The sequence below is a fragment of the Pelecanus crispus genome, chromosome 6 (genome assembly GCF_030463565.1).
Source record: "Pelecanus crispus isolate bPelCri1 chromosome 6, bPelCri1.pri, whole genome shotgun sequence".
NCBI lineage: Eukaryota > Metazoa > Chordata > Aves > Pelecaniformes > Pelecanidae > Pelecanus > Pelecanus crispus.
This window is the reverse complement of record NC_134648.1, coordinates 29,521,816-29,549,766: the sequence shown is the minus strand read 5'-3', so window position 1 is coordinate 29,549,766 and position 27,951 is coordinate 29,521,816. Positions and strand designations below refer to the sequence as shown.

At 39.6% G+C, this 27,951-nt stretch overlaps 1 protein-coding gene across 1 annotated transcript in view; it reads left to right on the top strand.

The window, feature by feature from the left end:
• The first annotated feature begins 385 nt into the window (after nt 1-385).
• The window catches only part of CSTPP1 (centriolar satellite-associated tubulin polyglutamylase complex regulator 1), a 73,658-nt gene continuing 46,092 nt past the window's right edge, over nt 386-27,951 (top strand). The window contains exons 1-3 of the mRNA XM_075712951.1: nt 386-465; nt 18,380-18,510; nt 22,544-22,633. Coding sequence (XP_075569066.1) covers nt 386-465; nt 18,380-18,510; nt 22,544-22,633 — 301 coding nt within the window. The remainder of the gene's footprint in view (nt 466-18,379; nt 18,511-22,543; nt 22,634-27,951) is intronic.

Here is a 27,951-nt window from a genome sequence, read left to right as displayed (position 1 = left end):
TACAGCATTGACCATCTGTATATGAGAGATGGCTGTGACTCAGAACAGAGATCAGGAACTCCTCTTGAGTAAGCATTTTCCAGTGAGGCAGTCTTGCAACTCCTTCTCCTCTTCCTTCACTTCCACAGTCTCAGGGGATTTTAAAAAAGGATCAACACTGTTAATCACTAACTCTGTGTAGCCAGGAAATAGAGCAGGATTTAGGTCAGGAATCCATATCTGGGAGAATGAAATCTCTACTTTCTAACTGAGGGAGCAAATGCTTGTTGGCTTGGTAAGGTACACAACTAGGCTAGTCTGGGTCTGGACTTTGCAGGCCCCTTGTATTCTAATTTCTGTCTCTTACTGTCTTTTATTTGCAGCTCAAAGACATGTCCTCACGTACATGGAGGATGCAGTGAGCCAGCTGCTGGAGAACAGAGAAGATATTAGTCAGTATGGCATTGCCAGGTTCTTCACTGAATAGTAAGTACATCAGGACTCTGCCAATAGGGCCAGCCTGAGGGGGGCTTTTGGAAACAGGCAGGGTACATGGAGAATGGAGTTGGACACATGCTGATTATGTTGTGAATGCTGGATTTCACTGGGTTAGCCAAGGGCTGCCTGAGCATGTTTCGGAAATGTGTATGGGTTTCGTACAGTTCAGTACCTCTCCTATTACAAACATTCATGTGAAGCAATTCCTTTGGGGAACAGAGCTTTTAAAGCATACAGAAAACCAAATTCTGCTTTCCTTAATCAAGGCTGTTAGTGTCAAAAGCAGAGACTACTTCTGGTTTCAGCAGCATTCATTCTTTTTCTGAGTATGAATTTGAACTGCTTTGTCTCCTTGTGTGACTGTTATCCTGTTGAATGCTTTAATAGAATGCATCTTCCTCCCTTATAACCTTCATAAGTCCTTGAATAATGAAAATAATAATTAGCACAGACAATCTCTTTCTACTAATTTGGAAAGACTTTTTTTGGGAAAAAACTGTGTGCTGGTCTTCAGTGTTGTTGATGTTGACTCAGCCAATTGCTGTATGTTTTGCCAACTTGATGTCTTGCACAATGTCTAAAACTCTTCCAGGCAGCTTCATTAAAGGTCTTTTGGTAATGCATGTGCTTGCAGTGGTTATATGTTTCTGTTTTTTGATGCCCATTTGAAAATCTTTCCTTGCTTGCTTCCTTTCCTGTTATCTTTTTCTGATGCAAACCAATGTGCAGAGTATTTCACAACAATTTCTGTACTACAGCAGTGGAAGAGGATCTCAAAGCATAGGAGTAGCTTGCTTTCTCAGTTGACCAGTTTCAGGTTTTTTGTGGGTGGTTTTTTTTTTTTTTTTTTTTGGTTTCTGCACATCAGTGTCCATCTAATCTCCAAATGAGATCTAACTTGCTAGTTTGATTGATTGGACAACTTGCATTATATTTTCTTGCCCCATGCGTATTTTCAGCTTTTAAACAACTGAGGTTCTCACTGGTAAATCAGTAACTAAATTAAATACTGCAGCAAGTCTGAGGGGAAATTCTGAAAGCCCTTTTTTTTTTTTTTTTCTTCTTTTTCTTTTGAGATAGGGTAACAAGCAGTTCAAGACTAGTGTGGTTTTGACCATCTTGGCAGAGGAGGTAAGATATGGGCCATCTTGCTACAGCTGTTTATATAACAGATCATTTAGGTAGATGGCATTCTAACAAAAGCCGTGGTTTCTTGGTAGTATCTTATCTCTTTTGCTCTCAACAAAGTACTTCAAACTTTCACTGACCCATGCAAAACAGTATAAAGACAATTTTGCTAGAAGAATCAAGCAGCTTATCAAGGCTGTTTAGTTTTACTGTTAACATTTCTCTGTAGCTTAGTGTAACTAGGATGAATACTGACTTTAAAAGACCTCAGAAATCTATTTTAGAAGCAAATAATACTTAGTACTACATGGATTTTATAAGGAGATTGGTATTTTTTGTTGTTGTTTGTAAAGTAGCTTAAACTCTCAAAATCCATTCCAAAGGATTGGACTTCCAAAGTTAAAAAAAATGCATGGTATTTGGAATGAAACTCATACTATACAAACCAATGAACAGTATACTTCCATGTTCTGAGCAAGTTGCAGTGGTCACTGTTAAGTGAGGGTTGCAGAGATTTAATCACCAAGAGTAGGTTTTGGGGTCAAATGAAGGTACAACCTGTGCACTTGACATGATAGGGAATCATGATACTCCATCTGATATAGGTGAGTTTCCACAGAAAGTAATGCTGAGTTTAGTCAGCTGAACAAATAGTCAGTAAACAACAGCTTAAGAAAGATAAAGAGCATGACTATGATGACCTCCACCCACCAACAGGATTTCTTTACCAGAGTTGAAGGCAAGGTGGCTCTGAAATACCCAGCTGAAATTGTCATTCAGGCATCTCTGCAGATTGGATTTTGTTTGCACCTGCTTTCAAGCTGACACCTCAGGGCCTTTTCTAAACTTCTGATTATATACACTTAAAAAATTAAATGGTGAGCAAAGAGGCCTTCCACACTTCTTGAAACTGCTCACATTGCTTCTGTATAATATTTCTTCATCGTGACATGATAACTACCTGCTTTTCACTTCCTATTCCTCTTCTACCTTTGAAAGCATAAATAGTAATTCGAGATCATTAAACCAAACAAAACTGCCACCACAGAGCACAACCTTCTGATTGACTTAGGTGCTGGAGAGCATGTTTTTCCCATTTATTTTCAGAGTAAGATGTGAACTTCTACAATGGCTTTTTGTTCACACTGAGTGTTCTGTGGAGCTTCTGATTTCTTGAAAGACAGGAAAAGGCTGCATGTTTGTTTTTTCTCTGAGTAATATAGAACTAGTCATTCTCTTTTTTCTTTTAATTATTTTCCCTTTTTTTTTTTTTTTTCTTTTACAGTATGTCTGGAGTTTAGCAGATCAAACTGTGTCCCTGTACCAAAGCACAAACAGGCTTAGTAATTTTGAGAGCCGTGAAACTCTTAAGATTTGAAATGTGGGATTCTTTATTTAAAGTGGAGAATAAATGATTGGTGATATGGCTGTAGGTAGACTCAGAATACGAAGTTTCCTATTGTGAAAGTGTCATACATTCTGGCTCCCAGGACTTAGTGGTGAGCCCTAACTGCCCAATAGATTTCTGTTCATCCATGCAACTGTCAACATTTGTTCAAGCTGTGCTTTGAAGGCTACACTGGCTTTGTATTGCTCTGCCAAGCAAATAAGCTTGATCTTGATTTTTATCTTTAATCTCAGTATCTTAGAACTTAAAGATAACTTGTGAGATTCCAGAAGGTTTGTGTGCACTCTCCCAGTGTTTTCCTTGTTCTAGGTTATTCTAAGTGAGAGGATTGGCATGTGCATATTTTGAAGTATGCTGCAATGATTTGAGGTGAAGGGACTTGGTATTAGGACGGCCAGTTTTCCACATTGTTCTTTCCCTATTTATGCTCACTTAAAATTAGAGACCAAGCCCAGGGTTTAGAAAGCTAGCAGGTAGGCCCAAGCAAGTGACTTTTTTTTTTTTTTCCTTAAAGTGTGTATAGGATAAAATAACAACTTGTGTAACTTCTCAGAAATAATGAAGTTAGTGTGTCAAGGATGGGTGTTAGATATTCTCCAAACTCTTCTCAGAGGGCAGACTTTTCAATAGAGTGGTGTTCCACGGACCTCTCTTGCTGGATTCACCACTGAAGAGCAATCATGGCCTTTCCATCATGCATTGCAATGCCCCACCTCACCATGAGTCACTTCAAATCTTTGTGCCAGTTACAACAACTATTTTTATGGGTAATTGAGAAAATTTTGTTGGGGTTTAGCTTACCTGAGTGAAATTTCAGAGCTGAAAACTATGTGGTCATGTAGCTCTGTATGGATCAAGCAGTAAGTGTTTTGCAGGCAATGAGTGTTTCTAGGAAATGAAATTGGGTATGTATTTCACTGCTATCCACAGCCTAGCACTGGGATTGCTGATTGCAGAGGGCTGACCTTTATCTCTACAGTTGTCCTTCCAGAATACTTTTAGTCTTCAAGGATATTTTTTCTCCCACTTTATTCCATTGTTCATTTGTCCCAATCATGTGGACATCTGCTTTCAATCTTGGGAGTTCCTTGAGGCTCCCCTCATCTGACTCACTCTTGACTTTTACAGGAATAAGGATCAATCATCCTTCTGCCAATTAATCCACTTCTTTTAGCTAAATGAGTAAAATTATGCCTCTCTTAGGACATCTCTTGATTTTATAGATATGCTGAAATGCTACTGGTATTTGTTCATTACAAACCCAAGAAATCTCTGCTCTGCTTTTGAATCTCCATGAAATACAGGCTCTTGAAAGCCCTCTGCATAATTACACACTAATGCTGCTTTACTTCTTCCAGCCTAAATTCTGTGCCAACATATCTTAAAGGGACATGTTCCTCCTATACATTAGTTATCATCCCGTTTTCTTGATCTTTCCTGTACTGAAGAAAAACAGGGCCCCCATGCTAATGCATTTGATCACGCAGAGGGAATGTGCATAGCATCCCACTTTATATTTTCTGGGATCTTAAAGGGAGTCTGTGTGGCTTTTTTTCACTTCAGCTGGAAGAAGCAGGAAAAAAAAAAAATTGACCAAGAGACTTCAACCAGTAATTTTTACTTTTCTTCTGGGCTAATCCTTTGCTTGAAACTTTATCTTCCACCTTGCAGGTAGATGTGCTACTCTTCAAGACTCTTTGGAAAACTCAGAAATATTAACTAGTGATAACCTACTTCAGACAGGAAACTCTTCTTCCTATCACACTTACAGTTTGTTTGATAAATCAAACACAAGTAAACTGGAGACACAGGAAAAGGTATTTTTTTTGTCTGTGTTCCTCTCCCAAAATGCTTCTTGTTTTCTTTTGTTTCTGGTGAAATGTCTCCCTGACCACCTGCCAGCTGGAGCATGATTGAGAAATACATCTTGCTTTTAGCTTGCAGATGCACCACGACTTCCATTGGGCTCTGCAAACTGATGTCCGAGATCCGCTTTTTCTGTAAAAGATGTTTCTGCTGGCTCTGACTTGAAGTGCCCCTGCTGGATCTTGTGTGACAGTTTGGTAATATTTGTCTGAGAAGGTGTCTGTGATGTGTGTGTTTGGGGGAGTCAGTGGTCAGGTACTGCTTTTATATCTGTTGTGTGCCTGGCAATTCAAAATACCAGGTCTGCACTGCATAGAGCCCTATTTTACACAAAGGAACATTTGCTTTATTCGGAGTAACAGGACTGCCAGCGCTATATAGTTTGAGATCCTTGGATAGGAAGATGTTATGGTGAGAAGTATCAACTTCTAGCAATGAAAGTACCTCATTTTCTCTTGCGGTCTGGACTGGCTGGAACAATTTGTTCAACTCGTTCCTTAGGGACAAATATGATATTGCTCTCTTGGCTTTCTCTGGCAATAGCAGTGGCACAGGCTTTGGTATCAGAAAAACTTTTGGCTTGTTCAGTCCTGTACTGCTATACAACATCACCTAAATAAATCTGTAGACTAAACAATGTCCTCCTCTTTAAAATAGTCTCAGTACCCTTGGGGAGGGAAGGTAGGGGGGAAGGGCCAGGAACAGGACAGATGGGATGCCCATGAGAAATAAGCCACTCACTGAAGACAGCCTTAATTGGCAACTGGAAATAAGCTGAATTATCTGCTTATAAAGAGGAGAGATTCTTAGAGCTAGCTTAGAGCCATCAATTTTTTTTTTTTTTATCTCTGTGTGTGTAGGCCTTATCATCGTCGTCATCTTGCTGTCATCTGCTCTGCATCTTTCCCCTTTTCACAGTAACTTGTTCTGTCTTGTTCACAAGGATAGTGTAAGCTCTTCAAGACAGAAGTGATATTGTACTGCATGTACTTTACAGCATCTAGCGTTGTAGAACGTTGTCTCCGTGCTTTGTACAATTGTTGTATAAACAGCAAAAATAGTAGTGAGAAGGTCCTTAGGGCTTTGACAGGTTGTGCCAGATTCCCTTTCTGAGAGATGGAGCCATTCATTAGAATTTCTCAGTAAGACTGTTTGGGGGAGGGGTATTGGTTGTTGGCTTTTTTAGTGTTAGTTCTGTGTGTTTTGAGCAAATCAGTAGCCTCTGGGAGGTAACGCTACTTTCAAGTTCTTATATAAAATGTTGATACTCTCTCTGATATAATCTTATAAGCAATCGCAAAAATAGCATTTCATGTGTTCCTCAAATACTCTCAGGATTCCTACACGTCTTCTGCTCTGGAGAGAAGAAGACAAAATTATCACACTTGGTGCAAGACTGCTCTGAGCCATGTGATCGGTATGAAGCTGCTGCTGTCAATGACCTAGCTGTGAAGCAGCCCTTTGGGCTGAAAATCTCAGCTGAGTTAATGTGCTTGATGATTCCTGATGGGCTCTTACTTGGGATTCCTTGATCCCAAGGGCACTGTGTAAGAGGGCTATCTGCCTCTCCTTTGCTCTTCAGTTATCAGTGGAAAAAGAATGAATATATGCACTCAGACACAGCACTTGTGCCAGAAGCTCTGAGGAGCAGATTTTGCAGCTAATGTGAATAAGTTGCTATGAGAGAGACATTTTCAAAGTCTCTCTCTCTCCACAGAGTAGATGCAGGACTGAATTTGTTGATAAATCTTTCTGGGCAACCTATAGTAGTTGCATATTTCTCTACATTGAGTGTTGCTAATTGACACAAAGCCTTTCTGTTAAAGTCCATCTGTTGCCTTCCAGTCTTACCTCTACAGAGAAGAGTTGTCAGAATGGCAAAGTCTCCTCTGTGTAATCTAAGTTTCTCCAACCCATATTAGAAATGGGATTTCAATACCCCCCGTCTACTCTGTATGGGGTATGTGTTTTGTATGAGAGCTATTGAAGATTTGGGGGGGGTGGATAACTCAATTTATTTGTGATTAAAATTATGTGACTTTTGTCCAGAACCTGTAGATCTGCCATCTGAAGCATGATGTTTTTATTATAGAATTGCTTGGCAGCAGAAACAGCATTGGTATTTTTGTCTGACAGGCAGGATCTACAAATTCCTCATTTTCCCAGAGTTGTTTCTTTGTAACAAACACTGCAACAAGTCCTAACCTGACAAATATGCCGATTGGGATGACTGCTGTTGAGTAAACAGCTGGAAAAAATGCATATGTTAATGGGAATAACACACTGATTCCCACTGTAGTTTGTACAAGTTGCCAATATATTAGAAAATGCAGTGTTTTCTTCCCACATACTCAAGAATCTCATAGGTGAGTGGATACTCAGATGAATCCAAATCTTCACAAAGAAACACAGGGAGGGAAAAAAGGTAAAGAAGCTTTTTGGTAAGCAGGACAGATTTGGAAGGCTTGTAGCTAAAGGGGCAACATAGAATGAACATGAAAGACAATGTTTACCATTGATGCTGCATGCGATAATATACTCCATTCAAGAAACTTATAATACTGTTTTGGTGACAGAAAAATCTAGAGAACTTGCCGTAGCGTATGAATGTTAGCACTTGATATCAGCACTTTGTCAGCACAGGGTAGTTGTCCGTAGATAACCTTTCACTTATACACTGACTTGAGCTGCACTGTGTTCTTTGCTCTTTGAAGAAAGGCAATCATAACTTTTATATGCAGTGTGGTCAGATTATGATGCTTCTAGTATGTGTTCAGTGGTGTAGCAGTGCAGTCTTTGCCCACTTCTTTCCTATTCCTTTACATCATGGAAATTACGTATTTATTTGTGGTCTTTGTCAGAATAGTTGCAGCAGAAGTGGACTGACTACCTTATGGAGACCTTATGTAGTCAGTTATATTTGTATTCCTTCTTACAGCCTTGAATATTGAAATGCAACACATTTGTCATGAAGTTGAGCTTCCTTTAATGATGGTTAAAGCAAATTGCATATAGGCAGTGTTGATAGCTAATAAAACTGAAAAATAGACATTTCAAATTTTCCAAAAGCCACAGTCCAGACACCTGGCAAATGGTAGAAGCGTTAGAACTATATGTATCTGAGTTAACTGTCTTTGTGCTGTTTCTCTGGGCTAGAGTTGAATGTGCTATCCTCTGTCTGGTTTTAGTTTGTAACTCTAGCATAATTCTGTTTATGCCTCCATTTTTTTTTTTTATTGCTTTTCATCATAGTTGTTAATGTTACTGGTACAAATTTGGGGATGCATACATGATCCCAGCTGGGAGTTAAAATCAGACTGTTGTGACACACTTCAAATGTGTAAATTTATTCTTGAAACAAGTCTAGATAATTGAGGGAGAGAGGGAAAAGGACAAAATCCTAGGGTTTACTGAAAATTGAACTCTCTGATCTTGATTAAAAGGTAATAGAGAAGTAATTTTTCTTGGTTATGTGCATTTGTAATACAGTTTTCCTTCTCCCCAATCCATGCCACTGTCTCCATTTGGGAGTACAACAAAATAGATATGCAAGTCATTGCTATTCCTAAGAAAATCTTTAAGGATCCTCCTGTATATGTGCTCTTGGTGGTTATTTCACTATAACTCATTTCATCAGTTGGGTATTTCATAGTGCTTATCATATCCTTGTTGGGATGCCACAGGGTCTTTTGTTTAATTTTATTTTCTCCATCAGTCTACTTGTTTTTAATATCTGTGGTATTGGGTAGTTACTTTCTTATCCCTGTTCTTGCATTTCTGATCACAGATCTCTGCTGTGTTTTAGTTTGTATTCTTGCAGAAGTGAAAGGGCCCTCAAGTCAGAATTGGTGAACTGTGGCAGTCTTATATTGTCTGTCTTCCACTGAGGAAAGGTCTGTAGTAGAGCTCACCATGATGCAAAATATTCAATGCTGAGATCACTGTTTGACAAGCATCTTTCTCCATCATTCTGGAAAACAGCTCAGCTGTACTTGCTGAGTCACTGTGTTGGAATATATAGGAAAAAATAAGAAAGATAAATAGTGACATATCCACAACAGATGTAGTGGGACTATTTACAGTCTTTTGCATACAATCTGCAATGTGTATATAAAGCAATAATCTCTTTTCATGCTTGGTCACATGCTGTAAGGATTTAATTTCCTGCAGCTTCTGTAAATGTTTTGAAGAAAACTGTTTTAGTAATGTGAAATTGGCACCTGGAATTCAATAGAAATGCACTAGAGAATAGCAGCTCTTGAAAAACATGATAATGTAGGAAGTTTGGTACCCATTGGTGTTTTTCCTTATGTTTTTTTTATTTTTAAGAATTACAAGGCATAGTTTTATCCTTTTCTGTTAGGAATTATTTTTGGAACATACTGTTTCCTCCAATAAAGTTTTTGATGTCTCAAGCTGTAAGAGAACCGCTGTTGAATACATGATAGCTCCATCAATAACTATGCCTTTCTCTGTATTACAAACTTGTATGGTTTAGTTCTGGTTTTAATTAAGCGTTTTGGCGTGAGTCTAGACTACTGTATGCATATAGGAGATCAATTTCAGAGGAGTTCTAAGCTTATAAGATTTTGTATTAAATTGGAATAAAGTAGTGTAAGTTTGAGGAACACTTTATTCTTCCCAGAAAGATCTTTAAGAAAAGATGGATCAGAACTGAGGTTGCGTTTTTTGTTTTGTTTTGTGGTGTTGGAAGGAGTTTTGTGTTCATTCTTAGGCTGTAAAATGTTGTGGTGTCACAGAAAATCTTGAGGAGTATTTCTAATTGCCTTGCTAAGAATATGTGTGTTCCAATGTGGACAAGGCCAACAAATGTAAAATTTCTCCTAAATTGGATATGCCAAGCTGTAAAAATAAGCAAATGCCTGCAGCAATGGGATGTGATAAGATCCCATAATAGGATTCGTTATCCTTTACAGGATAAAATCCCTTAACAGTCTCTGTATCCCCATGAATAGCAAACCACTGAAAGTCTTGTAGCTTGCCTGAAAAATGCATTTTTAAAACTTGGTTTATCTTCCTTTTCTGTTAAAAAAAAAAAAAAAAAGTCTAGTTTCTAGAAATCTGGATGTGTTCAGAGATCCTGAGACTTTCTATGCTGTGTAGTGTTGAAACCATACAGATTCTGGAACACATTAGCATTAGACTTGCAGTAACCTCATATCCTGTGAAATTAATCCTGTTGCATATCTTGAAATAAATTTGACAAACTGTAACTGGTCAACACTATAGCCAAGCAGTTGTAGTAAGCACAAAGTGGTTTAGCTAAGCAATCTCTAAATGCAGAGTTACCATTAATGTCAAGTGATGAAGCTTCATCTATATTAAGGAATTTTGGCAAGGTTAATTTGTTGCCATGATGGAAATACTGGAAGCTGCTCAGTCTTTGATGTGCTGTAGTTCTTGCCAAGGCAACGGAATAGGTGAGAGAGTATTAGTTGTGAGCTTCTTTCTTCTTCTGAAATTCTCCAGTCTAACCAAGACTGAAAAGAGCAAATATAGGAGCTGCATGCATGGCACCAGTATTGAATTTCTTTGGACATTCAATAAGTTGTATTTCAGTAGTTCCTGGATCATCACAGTTGTAACGTGATTGTGCTGCTACCTTTTAAAATAATAAAAAGTCCAATTTATAAAACATGGAGCTGTTTTACAGTAAGAGATACAGGAGACTACATGCAGAATGGAGCAAGCAGGCCCTTACTTGTGCTTATACTTTGGCCTCAACTTCTGAGAAGCCCGTTCACTTTCGCTCAGTATTGCGCTTTGATCTCAGCAGTACAAGATGGGTGCAGTTATTCAATAATTTTCAAATTCATACTCCTCCTTCAGTGGACATTGACATTTTGGTATCAAAATCTATCTCCAGCTGATGTCAATTCCATAGCTTCTTCTAGATTTGTTAGATTAGACAAAATCTGAACACTACCTTGTGTTGCTTGTATTTTTAATAGTGTTTCTCTTCTTTGTGCTATCTTCTCACCCTTGCCACAGGTTCACTGCATGGTTTCTGTAGCATCTTGCAGCTAGTGAATGAATTCCACAGTGTGGCAGGGAGGGCAAAAATACATCTGTTGGTTAATAAAGGAAGCCAAAGAATGGAGATCATGGCTGTATGATAATAAAACTTACTGAAGACTTGAATCTTCCATACCCTCAGCATATAGAAGGTTATAGAGCAGTTCAATAAGGAGTTTGCTGCTTGCCCCGAAATGTCTAGATGGACCAGTCTGAACAAATACTAAATACTTTAGCTGGAGATTTAGCAGCTTTCTTTGTGTAGTTAAAATTCTGGATTTTAAAATTTTATTATGTATGTATTTTTTTAGGTTTGGGGTAAAACAGCAAGGGTTTTGGGGGGAAGCTGGGTAGCAACTTGCAATGATCTCCATAAAACTAGTTATAATGGTATTCATGCAGCTGTCTCTGTGGTGCGTAACTCTTTGTGTTTTCTACTGTAAAAATGAAATCTCTTATACCAGCAAGACCTTTCCAGACTCACTGAAACACCATGTGGTCTGAAATAGCACCTGATCAGACTGAAAGAGTTAGTCCTGGGTGATTAATGCTTATCTCTGAAGGCTTCTTTACTTTTCCTTTAAGCACCTTGGAGGGCTTCTGCAGGGCTATTTACCATCTTCCATTGTACGCTCTTTCCCACCTTCCTGAATACTAGGTTTCCTAGCTCATAACTCTAAGAAGCAGCTTTATTTCAGAGTAGAAAGGGGCCCCAATATGTGGCCTATTATATCCATATCAGCTTGCTTACCCTTTTCAAACAGCTATTGTGTTTTAATAGGGCCCTGCCTGGCAGGGGGAGTCCTTAATTCCTACTATATAAGAATGGCCAGCTTGAGTTACAGCAAACTGCAGGATGCTGCTCTGATCAAAAGGCCTCTGTTTTTAGAGATTCCCTCCCCTGTTTACTTTTTTTTTTTTTTTTAAATGCTGGGCTAATAATTCAACACGGTAAGGTCATTTTAGCTTTTGATTTGAAAGCTTCAAGGTGTTAAATTACTGACCTAGCATAGGAAAAAATCAAGGGAGGGCGACTCTAAAAAAGATAAAGGGATTCCAGGTAATAAAGAGCAAGCACAGCAACTCCTTTAATCCTTTGCTTCTCTAGAATCTGTAGACTGGTCTCAGAGGGTTTGATTTGCTACAAAGCAATATAAGAAAGCTTGTTCACTGCCTACTCTGAGCTGTGTCACAGGTGCTGTGGTTCATTTCCTGTCAAACGGTACTTGGGACAATCTCTGTACCACCTGTATTAACTCTGCCATGAATACAGAGATTGCTGAGCCCATACCAAGAAGTCTGAAAACAAATCATTAAAATTTGTGTCACTCCTTTCCCTCTTTCCATACCCTTCAGCTGAAATAAACTTGAGTGGCTGACACAGAGAGGATCTCAAAAAAATCCAGGCTCTGGGTTTGCACTGTTACATCACCCAGTCTCGCCAAAATGTTAAGAGTGTTAATGATTTCCTATCTGCCTCGTTGTTAAAAAAGGATTTTTACTTAAAGCCAATTCATCAGGAATAACTTTCAGCACCAGTTTTGTCTTAACACTGCTAACACATTTTAGAGGAAGTGCTAATCATTAGAGGTTGGTGATTACCTTGAGGGTGACTTCATTGTCCCAAATGTTAATATCTGTGGAATTTTAAACAGCACTTGATACAACAGCTTTGAATTGAGGAATGCTGATGCTCCTACGCTGCCTTCCAAGAGGGATAGGTAAAGAAACAGTCCAATGATTGGTCTGAATATTGCAAGTAGTGTAGTACACTTAAACCAATAGGTGAAGAATAAAATGATCCTAAATTAAACTACACTCATGCAGCAGTAATTTATTCATCACAGCAGTGAAACTGGGATTTTTTTTCCCCAATGGTGCCTACAGTTCTAAGTGTTCCCTCTCAGGGCTTGTTCCGGGCAAGGTAAACCTCACTTTGCTATTTCAGAGCATAGCCTTGGGGTAAGTGTGATTGGTCGCTTGGGGATGCTTTGTGTGTGGATGAGTTATTTAACAACAGAAATTGCCTGGGTTTTAAAGCCTTTTGAATTTCAGTATTTTCTACTGCTAGAGCTAGTTCTTTGTTACCCATTGTACCATAGTCTCTAACGCTAATACTCCTGATTATCCCTACTTACTGTGCTTTGGTTCACACCATGAAGCAGTCTTGGAGCTCTGACCTGGGTTCCTTTCATGTGAAACTAAACTGGAAGATGTGTTCTAACTGCAAATGAGCATTCAGCCCATGGGACCAGACTAGAGCTAGTCCAGAGTGTGTTTCAAGAAAAATGAACCCTGAGATACCCATAATCTTGACCTGATGTCAAGGTCCTCTGCACTGTTTCTCTCTACAGATATTTCAGTCAGTCTAGACATAGCCTCCGATGGCAACTTTGCATTTGAGACTACCTTATTTTCACTTAAGACACTCGATTCTGTTTTAGTGACTTAGACACCTGTGTAACTGGGAAAAAAAGTAGTGTGCGTGGGGAGAAAATTGTTCATGCTGGAGAAGCAGCATAAGCCTTCAAAATGAGTTTTTCTTCCTTGTCATAGTTTAACCCCAGCTGGCAACTAAGCACCACACATCCTCTTGCTCACTCCCACCCCACCACCCGTGGGATGGAGAGGAGAGTCGGAAGAGTAAAAATGAGAAGACTCATGGGTTAACATAAAGGCAGTTTAATATAGGTAAAGCAAAACAAGAAATTAATTCACTACTTCCCATCGGCAGGCAGGTGTTCAGCCATCCCCAGGAAAGCAGGGCTCTATCATGTGTAACCATTACTTGGGAAGACAAAACGCCGTAACTCTGAACATCCTTCCCCTTCCTCCTTCTTCCCCCAGATTTATATGCTGAGCATGACATCATATGGTATGGAATATCCCTGTGGACAGTTGGGGTCAGCTGTCCCAGCTGTGTCCCCTCCCAACTTCTTGTGCACCCCCAGTCTACTCGCTGGTGGGGTGGTGTGAGAAGCAGAAAAGGCCTTGACTCTCTGCAGGCACTGCTCAGCAATAACAGAAACATCCCTGTGTTATCACCACTGTTTTCAGCACAAATCCAAAACATAGTCCCATACCAGCTACTATGAAGAAAATTAACTCTATCCCAGCCAAAACCAGCACGTTCGTTCATCATGCTCTTGATGGAAAATGCAAGCAGTAATGCTGTAAGTTAAGGAATAACGGTCCTTGTTCCTTGTTTTCCATTTAGTAAAGGAGGAGTCCCGTGAATTCATTCAGCTTTTTGCATGGTAATCAAAGGTGGCACCTGCTAGGGGGACAGCAGGGTCCTGGCAAGCTCTTCTGTCCCTCTTGGGGCTCTCTCTGCATTGTGTGTATTTGGCTTTGCCTGAGTTCAGCAGGCAGAGGCTAACTACTGTAGTGGGTTTCAATTGGGATGTTACCATAGCATCCTGGGACTTTTACAATCTATTTAGAAGTCCAAAGGTTTGAAAAGAGTGCTTGAAAGTTTCTGAACTCTGGCAAGTTGCCAAAATGTAATTACAGAAAAGACAAAGCCTTACTGAAAGCAGTTCTGTTCAGAGAAGCAGCACCTGAGTGCTAGAGTTCCGAGCACAGCCATTTCTGAGAGCTGGGGCTGTTCTGTCACAGTCTCCTCCCCAAACTTCTTTTCTTCCTCTCACGTGCATATGCCATCCCACAAGCATAGACTGGGTGTACTGCAAGAGATGGCTTCCTCAGCAGTGGCGTTGGAAGAGACTCTGTTCTGTGGCTTGGCTGCTCTGGGGCATGTAAAGGAAAGGAGTGAAAAAGTAAGCATCTGGAAGTCCCTACTATAAAAGTTTCTTTAGATCTTCCCATCGAGTGAGAGCCTTACTTTATTTTTCTCTCATCTTTCTTCAGATTATTAGAATCATAGAATCGTTGAGGCTGGAAAAGACCTTTAAGATCATCCAGTCCAACCATTAACCTAACACTACCAATTCTCACAAGTGAATGGGAAAAGCCATTTTGTTAATGGGGTACCCAGCTGAGTAACAATTCTTGTGTGAAATATGAGTGTTTGCAGTGAACTGGTGTTAACTAATGAACATTCAGTTCAATTTCTAGTCTCAGTTTCAGCAAGACAAAATCATGTCATTAGTAACTTTTGTTAATGTTCTAATTTGCCTACTCTATTTACTGGTAATGTAGAGGGTTGGGACGACCATTAGGTCTGCGATAGGAGGCTTGGAGACTAGCAGAGTTGTTGAAAGCTTTCTTCTTGAAGGAATCTCTTGCAGATGGCTGCACTAAATGCCTAAAAGGGGGAAAGGAGAAGTTAACCAGAGAAGAGAAAAATTATTTTCCCTGTTTCTGCGTCTGGTTCACAAACCCATTTCTAAATGATTGAGGACAAACTAATACCTTGTTGAGATATCCAAGTTTGTTTGTAAGTCTTTCTCCAGCAAATGTGCTGGTAAGCTCTGGCCACCTAACTTTGCTAAGGGTATGAGTTGTTCAGTGAGAGGAGGGCAGATAGAGGGACGACAGCAATCCTAAGGGAAGAATCTCAGCAGCTGTTAAACTTGCTGAGAATGTTTGAGCTAAGTTTGTTGCTCTGCTGTTGATATCTTGCTTACTTAAGCCATTCCTCTGAGTCTGCAGCTTGTTTTATTTTTGTGTTCAAAAGAAACTGGAAAAGACATCTGTTCCCATGTACATAAAAATCATAGGTAAGGAGTTGGTGATACTCCCTACGTGCTGTTGGAATACCTGCAACAGCTTTGGGTCATCACCATTTCTTTTTCTTTCAGAAGGGTTTACCTGCAATCCACATTAACGGTAACTTCACCTCTGGCCAATTGTTAAGGAAAAGGTGGCCAAGTTATTTTTGTACTGCCCACCTACCCATGATAAAGGAACTTCAAAATACATAGTTTGTTCAAAATGTATAGTGTTCCTGTCTCTTGTAGTGATCTTGACCCTGCCTGAGAATAGATCTGTTAATTTGTCATTGGGCTGCTTGCTGGATAGCTCCATCATGGGCTGGCTCATTTGAGCTGAACTTTTACAACTTACAAAAAGGTATTTATAAAGTACGGTCTCTGAAATGCGGCATCTTAACTGGGTTAAAATTCTGACTCCCCTGCTCACAGACTTGAGCTTTTGGGGAAAAATCCTTCCATTGTATAATTAAACAAAATCTTATTGCAAGAAATGGGAATGAAAGAAATATTGTACCTCTTTTACTCAACTAGCTGGCAGCACTTGGCTGTCAGCACATCCAGGTGCGCTGGTGTTCCATCATATCCACCCACTCTTTTAACTGAGTAAGCAACAACAAATGATATCATACCCTTCTGCCTGCTAGGTTTAGAGCCATCCCATGCTGAAAATGCAAGTGACTTGAGTTTTCACTTATTAGAACTAAGGAGTAATATAGCAGAGCTGTCTGCTGTGAATTAATAGTATCTTAGCTTCATGTCTGGACCTTTCCATTACAGTTGTGCCAGGATCTGCTTCCAGGTGTTGCATGTGCTGTATTTGTTCTGAGCAACGTAATTTGGTGCATTTAGCTGTATCATTGTGCCTTCATCTTCTTTCTTTTCCTAATCGTCTCCCTTACATGCATCATCTTTCTGAAAGCTGCCTTCTCCTATTATACCGTTTCTTCTTTTCCATTCATATCCATCTTTTCTCCATCAGCCTGTCAAATCATCAGCAAAACAATGCAAATAGGAAATGAAAGAAGTCTTACAGGCTGTGGTTTGGGATGAGAAGATCTGAAATCCCATTTCCAGCTTTGTCACAGACATCTTGTGGGACTTTATGCAAGTTACTTTACCTTACTCTGAATTCATTCACTCTAAGGCAGTGAGCTACAACACTTTGTAATGAATGCTTTACTTAAAATGATAGTCATGGGAGCCCTTTCCTGTACTTTTGGCATATTTTGATCAGGCACATGATTTATTTATTTACTTTAATCTCTTGGGACAATGGCTGTGCTTTCCTCTGGTTTGTACAGCACTGGTGCATGAATAAGGTTTCATAAATACAAAATAATATATTTGTCCATGATATTTACAGAAAGAGTATTCCTAATTCCAGGATTCAAGAGTCATGAGTATTTCTTAATCATAAGGCGATTGTACTTATTTTGAGTTGCATTTCATTCTGGGAAGCAGGGCTAGAAACGGTGTTCTGCACCTAGCTTTCAACACATAACAAAAAATTCCATTTACTTGCATGTCTTTGAGAACCAGGACATTAAAAAACAGAAATTGTGATCCCTGCTCCCCGCCCCCCCCCCACCCCCCCAAAAAAAAAAAAATTGAATTGGCTTCTCGCCACTCCGCCTCAGTTGTTACATGACTTTTTAATTTTACTCAACTCTGTCTGGTATAATTCTCTTTCAAATGTGAGACCCTTTTCTATACTATGAAGGATAAAGTGATTTAAGCTATATTTAAAGAGATGATTTAAAATTGCAAACTGAGAGGGTTCACACTGACCACTGGATTTTGTCTGTTGTGGAGATGCTACCTATGGAGAGGTTCTGCTGTGATGAAAGTAAACTTGTATCTTTTCATTAATTCTCTCCTGTACGGGAGAGTTAAGCTGCTGTCCCAAGTGAATGTTTTTAATGATCTCTCTGGAGTGTTTGAAAGCTTTGTCCCACTTGCACGATGCAGAGTGAAATGCACAAAATCTATCTTTGAGGCAACCCTGTCATTGTACCTTGTGGTATATAATGTTTGTATTTGCATTTCTATTGTTCCTGCATGTTGAGCTTTACCATACCCAAAGGAGAGCTTCTTACACTTCAGATAAACCATTTAAAGACAAACACTTACTATAATAAGTTAGCCTAAAGTGCTTACAACTCAAATATGAGAAATTGGAACTAAAATACAAGAATGTGAATATCAAATTGACTGCTCATCATAATGACCAGCTACTCTTTTCAAAATGCACTAGTGCAAAGTGTTGCTTAGTGAAGCGTCAATTTTCTTTTCAAGACAACTGAAGTAGATTTTATACATCCAATACAGTCAAGTTTCAGTAAACTAGAAATGAAATCTTGAGGCTTCTGTTAAAGAGGAATTTTTTTGTTTGTTTGTTTTGTGGCTTCACGGAAAACTGTGGTGAGAATAGCAGTGAAGTTCAAATGGTACTAAAAGAAAGGGCATTTTCTGGTCAGATAAACAACAGTTACTCTTGGCCAGCCATTTTCCAATGGATTGGTTTCAAATAAGTGGCTCTTGGACACCCCTTGCTGGGATTCTTTAGAATGAATTTTACTTTCACAAACCTCTAATTCCTATAATTAAGTTCCAATGTGTGGTTTTTGTAAATAGTCTTCTCTCAAGAGAACAGATGGGTATAAGCTTTGGAGATTTGGTTTCACAAAATGTATGCCAGTGGTTTTCTTGCTACTGTTCCAGCTGGCCCCAGAACATTCACATCGGTTCAGCTTTCTAACGTTCTCTTGTTTTGACTTTATCTCCACAGTTTTAACAGCGTGCGTCAAGGAACACACATCTTGTTCCGTGAATTCAGCTTTGTTCAAGCTACCCCTCATAACAGGGCATCTTTTCTTCGGACCTTCTGGAGGTGTTTCCGAACAGTGGGGAAAAATGGAGGCAAGTATTCCACCATCTGCTGCTGTCCTGTTATCTTGACATTAAAATCATTAGGTAGGCTATTAATGCGGTACAAATACTGACACTTCACACTGTGTTCTAATGTTCTAACATTGTTAATAGGGAGACACCATCACAGTTGCCTGTGGAATAGTTAAAAAATGCTCGCAGCGTAAAGTAGCATAGGAGCACCTTGTTGCCAGTGCTACTTCCAGACAGCATGTCAGGCAACAATAGATCAGAGGGAGGACATTTGTGGGCCTGTGCATGGGGATGGATAGGAAAAACAAAAAAAATGTACTGGGGGTTGGTGGATGGGAGCAGGGTAGCAGACCCAGAGATGATTAGAATATAGGGTATGGAGCATGAGGGAAGTAGGTGCTGAGATTATCAGGCAGTTGGGGCACCAAGTACTTTGCCTAGGAGCCCTGCAGGAGGTAGAGTATATAGTGGTGTTGGGCTGTAGAGTGGTGAACGCTGCCACCCAAGCTGTGCCTGAGCTAGTCCTGGCACATCTCCTAGATGATGTTGCAGGATCCTGATGGCTGTGGAAGAGGGACCACTGACAACTGTGTCACCTCTTCCCCAACCCTACCCACAAGGAAAAACTCCAATGCCAAAATAACTATTCAGCACTGTACTACCTTGTTTAGCTATTCTTGTACTGCACTTGGTATATTAGGTATTAGAAAACTGGCCAGAGTTCAAAATAAACTCATGTAACTACATGCAACTAAAATTATGTTTTGTTTTAGTTTTTAATTTAGTATTTTAAGCAAATACACTGAATGTTGCTGTACAAATATGAATTTGGGGTTTTTTTTTAACTTTAAGCCTCACTTGTTTCAGGCTATTCAGCCTCACTTGTTGCAGGGAAGACTAGAACCATTCTCTTAAATATAGATAAAACCTCACCTTCTAGCTAAGCTTTGCAACAGTTCTGCTCATGATGAACAGAATTTGCAACACTATGAATAATGACTTGACTTTTTTGACATATGCCGTTTTAGATCCTTGGAAATTAGACAACTGTAGTTGAACATGACAAAAATCTGTAATTAGCTACTGAAGTGACTGACTATGCTGTCTGTAATGCTTTCTTCCCAGTGATAGGTACTTTGTTACATTTTAAATAATTTATATTAGTTCAGGGATAATATGTTTAAGATTTCAGGTAAATTGTATGGTACTAATCTGACCAGTATACAGTGAGGACACATCTGATTTGAGGCCAGGTCATAGTCAGGAAAGATAAAGTGTAGACACCTAGAACATATTTCTGTAGGAGAGTTAGAGACGATAGTGAAGAAGTCATCAACCAGAACTGTAGCTGTCGATGGTGAACCTTGCTGACAAACTGAGAAGAAGCTATCTGATGGAAAGTACCCACTGCTGTACTTTCAATGCAGATTTTCATCAAGTTTCATCTGTCTAGCATCTGACTCAGCTAGATGATGGGCATCTGGATTTGTTGGAAAGAACCAAAAAGTTTTAGCTACATACTATATCCCTTCTCTTTTACTGATAGCAATTTTATGTGAATATGGAAAAGGTTGTGGAAGAAAATGTAATCACCAAGGTACTTTGAAGGGGAAGGGGGAGTACAGGAACAAAAGCTCATGTGGATGTTACTGTGCTGGTTCTGAAATTAGAAGCAGGATAGCTCGGATTAATGTTGGTATATTGTGTGAGACCTGAACTAGTATCTTTCTGTATTTGGTGCCCTATGTCAGGTGCATGGAGAGTTATTCATCGAATGTCCATTTTATTTCAATAGAATTTCTGTATGCAGAAAAGGGTGAAAATATGCCCTTTGCCTTCTACAGCAAGATTCTGTCTGCCCCAGTTTTCTCTCCTGGGTTTGTTTCTGGGCAGGGATTGCTCTGTGCTTCAGTACTGTCATTGATTTATGTCTGCGAAAAACTATGAAAGCATCTTTTGTCTTCCTTTGTCAAAAGTATTACATTCACTAACTTCCATGTCTCCCAGGATGTTCTTGTTTTTGTTTATTCCTTTGTCATAAAAGTGTTTACTGCTGTTTTCCCCTCTCATTTACTTTAAGTTTCATTCCAGATTTGAACTTCTGTTTTAGGAGTGGTGGCTTTTTCTTAGTTTTGTCCATTTGTGGAGGGTATCCCTGATAAACTGCATAAAAGCCAGCTCTGTGAGGATGTAGGTCAACATAAGTACTGAGAAATTTCATCAAAGGTTGCACCCTTGCTGGAGGAGGCAAGGGAGAATAAAATTAAAGATGTAAGACAATGCAATTTCCAAGCTTATACAAACTCAAAAAAACCCAAATGAAAAAAACCCCCCACCTTTCCACTTCTGAGTGTTTAATTGAGATTAGAAAAATAGACATTATCTCACAAATGAGTGAACTGATTGCTTAATCTGGCTGCTGATTTTCCCTGATGCAGGGAAATTTACTGCCTTGTCTGTCAGTCTTGAAATAACCATGTCTTGACTTGGAATATGCACCTTGTTCACCCAAGCAGATGCATCTAGCCATGAGTTCTCAAAGGGCCATTGAGAGAGAAATCTATCTGAACAGATGCAATAGTTAAATGTAATAATCTGTGTATGTGCAGAGCCATGTATACACTAATTGAAGTGCACTAACATTGCTGTTTGTCTTGGGAAATTACTGTAGATATTACTTTTCTACTTAATTCCTCATCCTTTTGAATTACTGGAAAGTAGTTCTTCATGGAGAAATGCATCAGCTTTTGTGTTACATTTTTCTATGTTAGCCCTGCTACTTGATGGGTTCTAGTTACATTCTCCTTCATAAATCCTTTTCTTTGGAGACTAGATTTATTTTTCCTTTTGTCTCCAAATAGCAAGGAAAAATTACTAGCTTCACTAAACATGATAGTAACATAACACTTCAAAAAGTAAAGAAAAAGTTTTTCCTTTTTTTTTTTTTAAAAGAGGATTTCTGTTTGGCGATATGCTGGATCTGTTTTGGTTGTTTTTTTTTTTTTTTTTTTACAGGATTTCCCACTGTTTTTAGAAGCTTAGCAAGATGCAGAGTTCTATTTTCAAGTATGCACAAGCATGTCTGGGATTCCATGCATTGGAGGGGGGGGAGTTTTATTTTAGAATGTGATCCAGTGTCAAGAAACTGAGGTGGACTTCACAAAATTTCTTCCCTCCCTTAACACTTGCCAAGGATATGCAACACCTATAGAGGTAGTTAGAGAACAGCTAGCTTGTGTGTTGAGAAGCACGGAGCATAATGCTCAGTTAGCAACAGATTTCTCCCAGAGGAAGGCAAAATGACCAGAAGTCTTGTTTTCCCTCTGTTTATGCTTAAATTGACCTCTTGGAATCTAGCTGACCTGCTCTTTTGAATTGTCTGTTCCTCAGGACTCTTTAATTAAAACTGTGCTTTCTCAGTTTAAACAGCCCCTGCAGAGTTCTGCTGTGAAGCTTCATAAGGTCAACATATGCCTCTCCCAACCCCCATCGCTTTCATGTCTCGTTGGTTCTCTGTTTTTAATTAAAAAGATTTTTCCTTAAATGCTTTCCAGCCAATTAGAGAAATTTTGCACTGAGAAACTTGTTCCAGGCCTGATGTATTGAGAAGTGAACAGAAAGCTCAGTGAAGACCATTGGCACTTTTTTCTAGAGCCCCAGCTTGCTTTGGTGCTTTTCAACAGCTTTTCTCTTTTTTCTTTCTTTTTTTTTTTTCCCCCTCCCCTCAATTTAAAATTGCTTCCAGCAAAAATAGCTGCTGTTTGATACCTTAGATATAGCCCTGGAATGGTTCAACACCAGATACAGGATCTTTTCCTTCCACTCAGGGGTGATTGTTACTTTATTTAGATGCACACACCACTGAAGCATAAAACTGCTGCAGAAAGTAAGTTGGACTATACTGGATCCTTTTTGCAGACTCTTACCTCTCCTTCAGACAAAATGTACTGTTACTGCTCATATTGAAATAAAATCTTCTTATAGACTTCTCTTGTTTCTTTCACATTCATCATGTGGTGTAATGGCTGCCTCTTCTGCACACTTGAATTAGGAAAATGGAAATGTAACTACCTTTGGAGCTTGTGGAAGGAAGGCTTACCACAACCAAACACACAATCTCTGTCATGGAATGAGAAGAGTGGTATGTGTCTTTGACTAGTTCTTCTTGACTTTACCAGGAAGGCTAGATTCCTTACAAAAATTAAAGAAATGCCCTATCTGTATGATTCATGTGAACTGGAGATTGAGAAGAGATAGAAGGACCACTGTTCTAGCTCTTTTTTGAAAGATGCTATTTTAATGCGTTTTGCTGACAAGATTACTTTATTGAGGTTCCAAAACCCGATGCTCGATGTCCAAATGGAGACCGGTGACAAGTGGTGTCCCTCAGGGGTCCGTACTGGGACCAGTGCTGTTTAATATCTCCATCAATGACATAGACAGTGGGACTGAGTGCACCCTCAGCAAGTTTGCAGATGACACCAAGCTGAGTGGTGCAGTTGACACACCAGAAGGACGAGATGTCATCCATAGAGACCTGGACAAGCTGGAGAGGTGGGCCTGTGTGAACCTCATGAGGTTCAACAAGGCCAAGCACAAGGTCCTGCACCTGGGACGGGGCAACCCCCAGTATCAATATAGGCTGGGGGATGGAGGGATTGAGAGCAGTCCTACGGAGAAGGACTTGGGGGTACTGGTGGATGAAAAGCTGGACATGAGCCAACAATGTGCGCTTGCAGCCCAGAAAGCCAACCGTATCCTGGGCTGCATCAAAAGAAGCATGGCCAGCAGGTTGAGGGAGGTGATTCTGCCCCTCTACTCTGCTCTGGTGAGACCCCACCTGGACTGCTGCGTCCAGCTCTGGGGCCCTCAGCACAAGAAGGACATGGAACTGTTGGAGCAGGTCCAGAGGAGGGACACAAAAATGATCCGAGGGCTGGAGCACCTCTCCTACGAGGACAGGCTGTGAGGGAGTTGGGGTTGTTCAGCGTGGAGAAGAGAAGGCTGCAGGGAGACATTATTGCGGCCTTTCAGTACTTAAAGGGGGCCTACAGGAAAGATGGGGACAATCTTTTTAGCAAGGCCTGTTGTGACAGGACAAGGAGTAATGGTTTTAAACTAAAGGAGGGTAGATTTAGACTGGATATTAGGAAGAAATTTTTTATAATGAGAGTGTGAAGCACTGGAACACGTTGCCCAGAGAGGCAGTGGAGGCCCCATCCCTAGAAACATTCAAGGTCAGGTTGGATGGGGCTCTGAGCAACCTGATCTAGTTAAAGCTGTCCCTGCTTACTGCAAGGAGGTGGGCTAGATGATCTCTAAAGGTCCCTTCCAACCTGAAGCATTCTATGATGATCACAGCAGATGTCAGAATCTTCTGCCTTTTCCCTTTTGCTGTTAAAACCAAATCAGATCTTTATACCATGTTATTGTAGGAAAGTTTTTATGAATCAGTAAGGTCTTAGAGTATGTCCTAAAGACAACTAGGCTGTGGATTTTAATACAGTGTTCTCTGGAAGCTCATTCTGCAGTGAAATAGCCTTGGTTGAAACGATGATCTCCAGCCTTTATTCACTTCATAGTTCCTTTGCCCTACAATTATAGCTGTTGCTATTTATGATTTATCAATGTAGCTCTGCCTGGAACCACTGATGACTCTGGAATATCAGGTCAAAGGATTTCTGAAGCTGAGGAGAAATAAGTGGAGGATTACATTTTAGAGATAGTGAGGTATCACTACAAGCATTATAAGTTAAAACATCTCCATTACATAGATCTAAAATGCATTGCAGTAATCATTTGTAGAAGTAGTAGCATGTGGGTCAGTAATGGAGTCTTCAGCTAGCCTCTTGCTGAATTCAGTTCATACCATTCTGTCAATGCAGTTTGTGAAATTAAATGCAGTACAGTGGAAGTCCTCCTTATCTAATCTGGATTTGCCCCGCCCCCCTTCCCCCAGTATTACATTTCCTTTTCAACTATATCTCTGAACATGCACCAGCTCATCTTAATTTCCAGATGTTTTTTCAACTTCATATTCTAGCTGTGTATCTCTCTAAATGTACTTTTTTTGGAAAACCAATATGCTTTTCTGTTTGTCTTCTAACATTTTCTGGCTATTTTGTGTCTTTTGACAGTTCTTCACTGGTCGTGTCATTGGCAAATTAAATTAATATGTTCTTTACTTTTTGTCCCAGTGCTGTGAAACATTTAAGTGAGCTTATGTACAGCGATCATTGTGGCATTCTGCTAACTAATTATCCAAAATTTAACTATGGTTGAATGGTAATTATTATTACCATTTGCTTTGCAGTCTTTTGGCAAGTTTCCCATCCCTATGACAGCATTCTTATTCAAACCAACAGAAATGGATTTTTTCAATTAAGACTTTTTTAGGTTCCAACATGGGCCTGAAGAGTTAGTATTCCAAATTGTGGGGAAGTTCCCTGGAATAAAACTAGTTCTAAGTTGTGTGATCTGCACTGGGATTCTGAATGCTCCATGTTTCTTATATTAAATGAACTTGGTCTATCTCTTTTCTCACTTGTGACAAATCGTGAGAGATGATCTGCACACTACATATGCATAGGCAATCATCCAGCAGAAGGTCTATGAAGCATTACATTAGCTTCATTAACTAGTATGTTTTATGATGTTTCTGGTCTACTCTTCAGCAGCAGAGATGCTGAAAGGGAGAGAGGGAGGTAGAGAAAGGAGATGAAAATCTTGTTTTCTCTTGATTCCTTATACTGTGACTTTCTGCAAAGAGGTGGTAAGAAAATAAGAGCCTCTGTGAAGCCTATGTCTGCTTTCAACCCACTGTTGGCTCTTAACCTGCCCTGAGATGTGAAAGCGCCTGAACCAAGGCAAGAATTATCTTCATCCCTTCTTAGTGAACCATAAAACATACTTCTGCCAATGCTCTTGGCTTCAAATGTATGTCTGTGCTGTGTAATGCAGTGTTTGTATAGACAATCTAAGCTCAGGGTTGGTATTTCCATATGGTACAATTCAGCACTATCTCAAGATACTAGCTTGGGACCTGGAAGTTGCAGAGTTATGTTGCTTTGACAGCAGCCTGAGACTAGTTGATCTATCTCAGCAGGTCAGCTGACATATGGGGAGTGTTTTATGGTGTGTCCATGTAGCTCATTGCTGCAGAATAAACTCTAGCATCTCTGTGTTGAGCTCTACTGTGAGCAGTGTAGATGCAATCTGAGGAAGAGCACTATGAAGACAGAACGTGTGTTCTGGTCCAGTATGAACAGAAGAGTAAGGATGCTCCTTTACACACACGCAATTAATTCTTCGAAGTAGCCTACATTCTACGAGATGTCATGATAAGTGAAGAGATATCTACCTTTTTTAATTTCTATCTTTTTTAAGTACTGTTGTCCAGCTGCACAGAAAATCTCTGAACCAGTTGTCTTTGTGTCTTTATTGTCTCAGCTGCTTCTTATAGCTTTTCTCTCTGGTGGTCTTGTTATTCATAGTTTCCATCACCACAAATTCACTTCCTAGCTTTCCGAAGTTAACCTGATTGATTTATATAGTGTGCTCCTGACTCTAGAATCTGTGTCTCCTATTGGGTCAAGCAGGCCTGGCTATATCTAGAAAGTTTTTGCCTGTTTGTTGGTTGTGCATTTGGACAACTGCAATCTCTCACCCTCTGTTCTTCCACTCCATCTATTAGTTATATTCACAAAAACTTTAAATTCAGTTATTCTGGTAAAATAAGCTTGGGAGTGCCATTTATTTATTTTGAGGAACAGATTTTTCCTTACGGTGTTAAAAGGACTGACATGAGCTGAATTTCTGTTGCTGTAACTGTTACTGAACTCTTCCAGCAAACCTTTTCTTGTTAGGCAAGATAATTGGTGCCTACAAAATCATAATGTCTCAGTAAGTCCCTACTCTGCACTTTGTTTTGAGGCCTTGGTGCCATTCAGTATGTCCATGTTTGACTAAAGGTGTGATGTTGAATTAGTTTAGCTAAACAGTGCAGCTGCGCTTAGGTGTAGAAGTTCTCACATCACTTTAAAGTCGTCTTACCTTTATAAACGTCTGTAAGGCTGGTTTAAATCAGTATGATCATCAATAAAGGTGTTGTATATGATTAAAAGGATTGTTGGTTTATGCTTTGTTATGCACCTTTCAAGAATCCTAGATGACTATCAGTAGAAGTGATCTGCATGCATGATTAGTACTTAGATATGCTACTACAACTTTGTGAAATGGGGATAAAGTAGTACTATGGAAAACCTGTAATCTGCAAATGAGTTATGAAATGTAGTCAGTAATATTTATAAATTAAACTTGATCCATTTTGAGTTTGTCGCAGGGACATGATTCTGTTAATGTACAGTCTGATGTACAGTACCTTCCTTCATAAACTGATCTGAAAGTGATTTGCATTCCATGCTCTTACTAAGCATGAATCTCATCACCTCTGTTGGCACAATGGACCTTTCTTGAGCTTGGAGGAGGAGATACTTGAATATCAATGAGCTGTTCTCGACCCATTTTTCTCTCTAGAGCCATATCCCATGGGATTCTTTCAAGCAGATCTCTGAAGGCATTGAAGTCTGCTCTCCTGAAATTCAAGGCTGTGGTCCTGCTTTTTGCCAGGTAGATAAATTCCTGAAAGCTTCATGAAATGGTTTTTCAGGCTTTATAAAGACAAAGACCTTAGAAATGCTTCAAGAGCAGGAAAAGCTTCCATAGATAGTTCACACCTTCCTAGACTTCAGTGTCAGTTAGCCAAACCCCACAAATCTGTAGGACAAAAGCTTTACTAGTTCTAGTGCTCACAGAGATACTTGTCAAATGTCGTCTTCTCTGAGGTTTTCCTGCCTTAAGGTCTAGTCCAAGAAGCGGCTAAAATTCACATAAGCTGATTTAATAAACTGGTATAGATTCCCCAGTAGAACTTGTGTGTTATTTGTAATGGAGTAACCTGGTGTTGCTTAATAGAATAAGCAACAGTATTAAGCGGGGTTGGAGAGTACACAGAGTACATAATAAACCTAAAGGAAACAAAAAATTTGAAAAGAAGTGGATTTTTTTTTTTCTGTTGGAAAGTGCAAGCATGTCAGGTTCCAAAGTGTTACTACTGTTCATTTTCATAGAGGGAGGAGAGATGTCAGGAAAGGCAATATTGTCCTGAATGGAATTTCAACCCTTCCCCTTTTGTTCCTTTGCACTGTAGGACAAACTTTCATTCTGAACTATATTCACCCCCTCCCCTACTCAGCTCTTTACCTGCCCATTTTTTTATTATTTTGTATCATTATACTATCCTCACTCTGAGTTTATCTGTTTGTTTTGATTGTCTGTTTCTCAAAGATTTGTTTCTTTCTAGCCCTGGTATCTGGTTATCTATTACTACTTTTCTCCCTACTCTTTTTGCTGGAGTTAAGTTATTGCATATTCAAAGTTCTCATCTACCTTTCAGGCAAA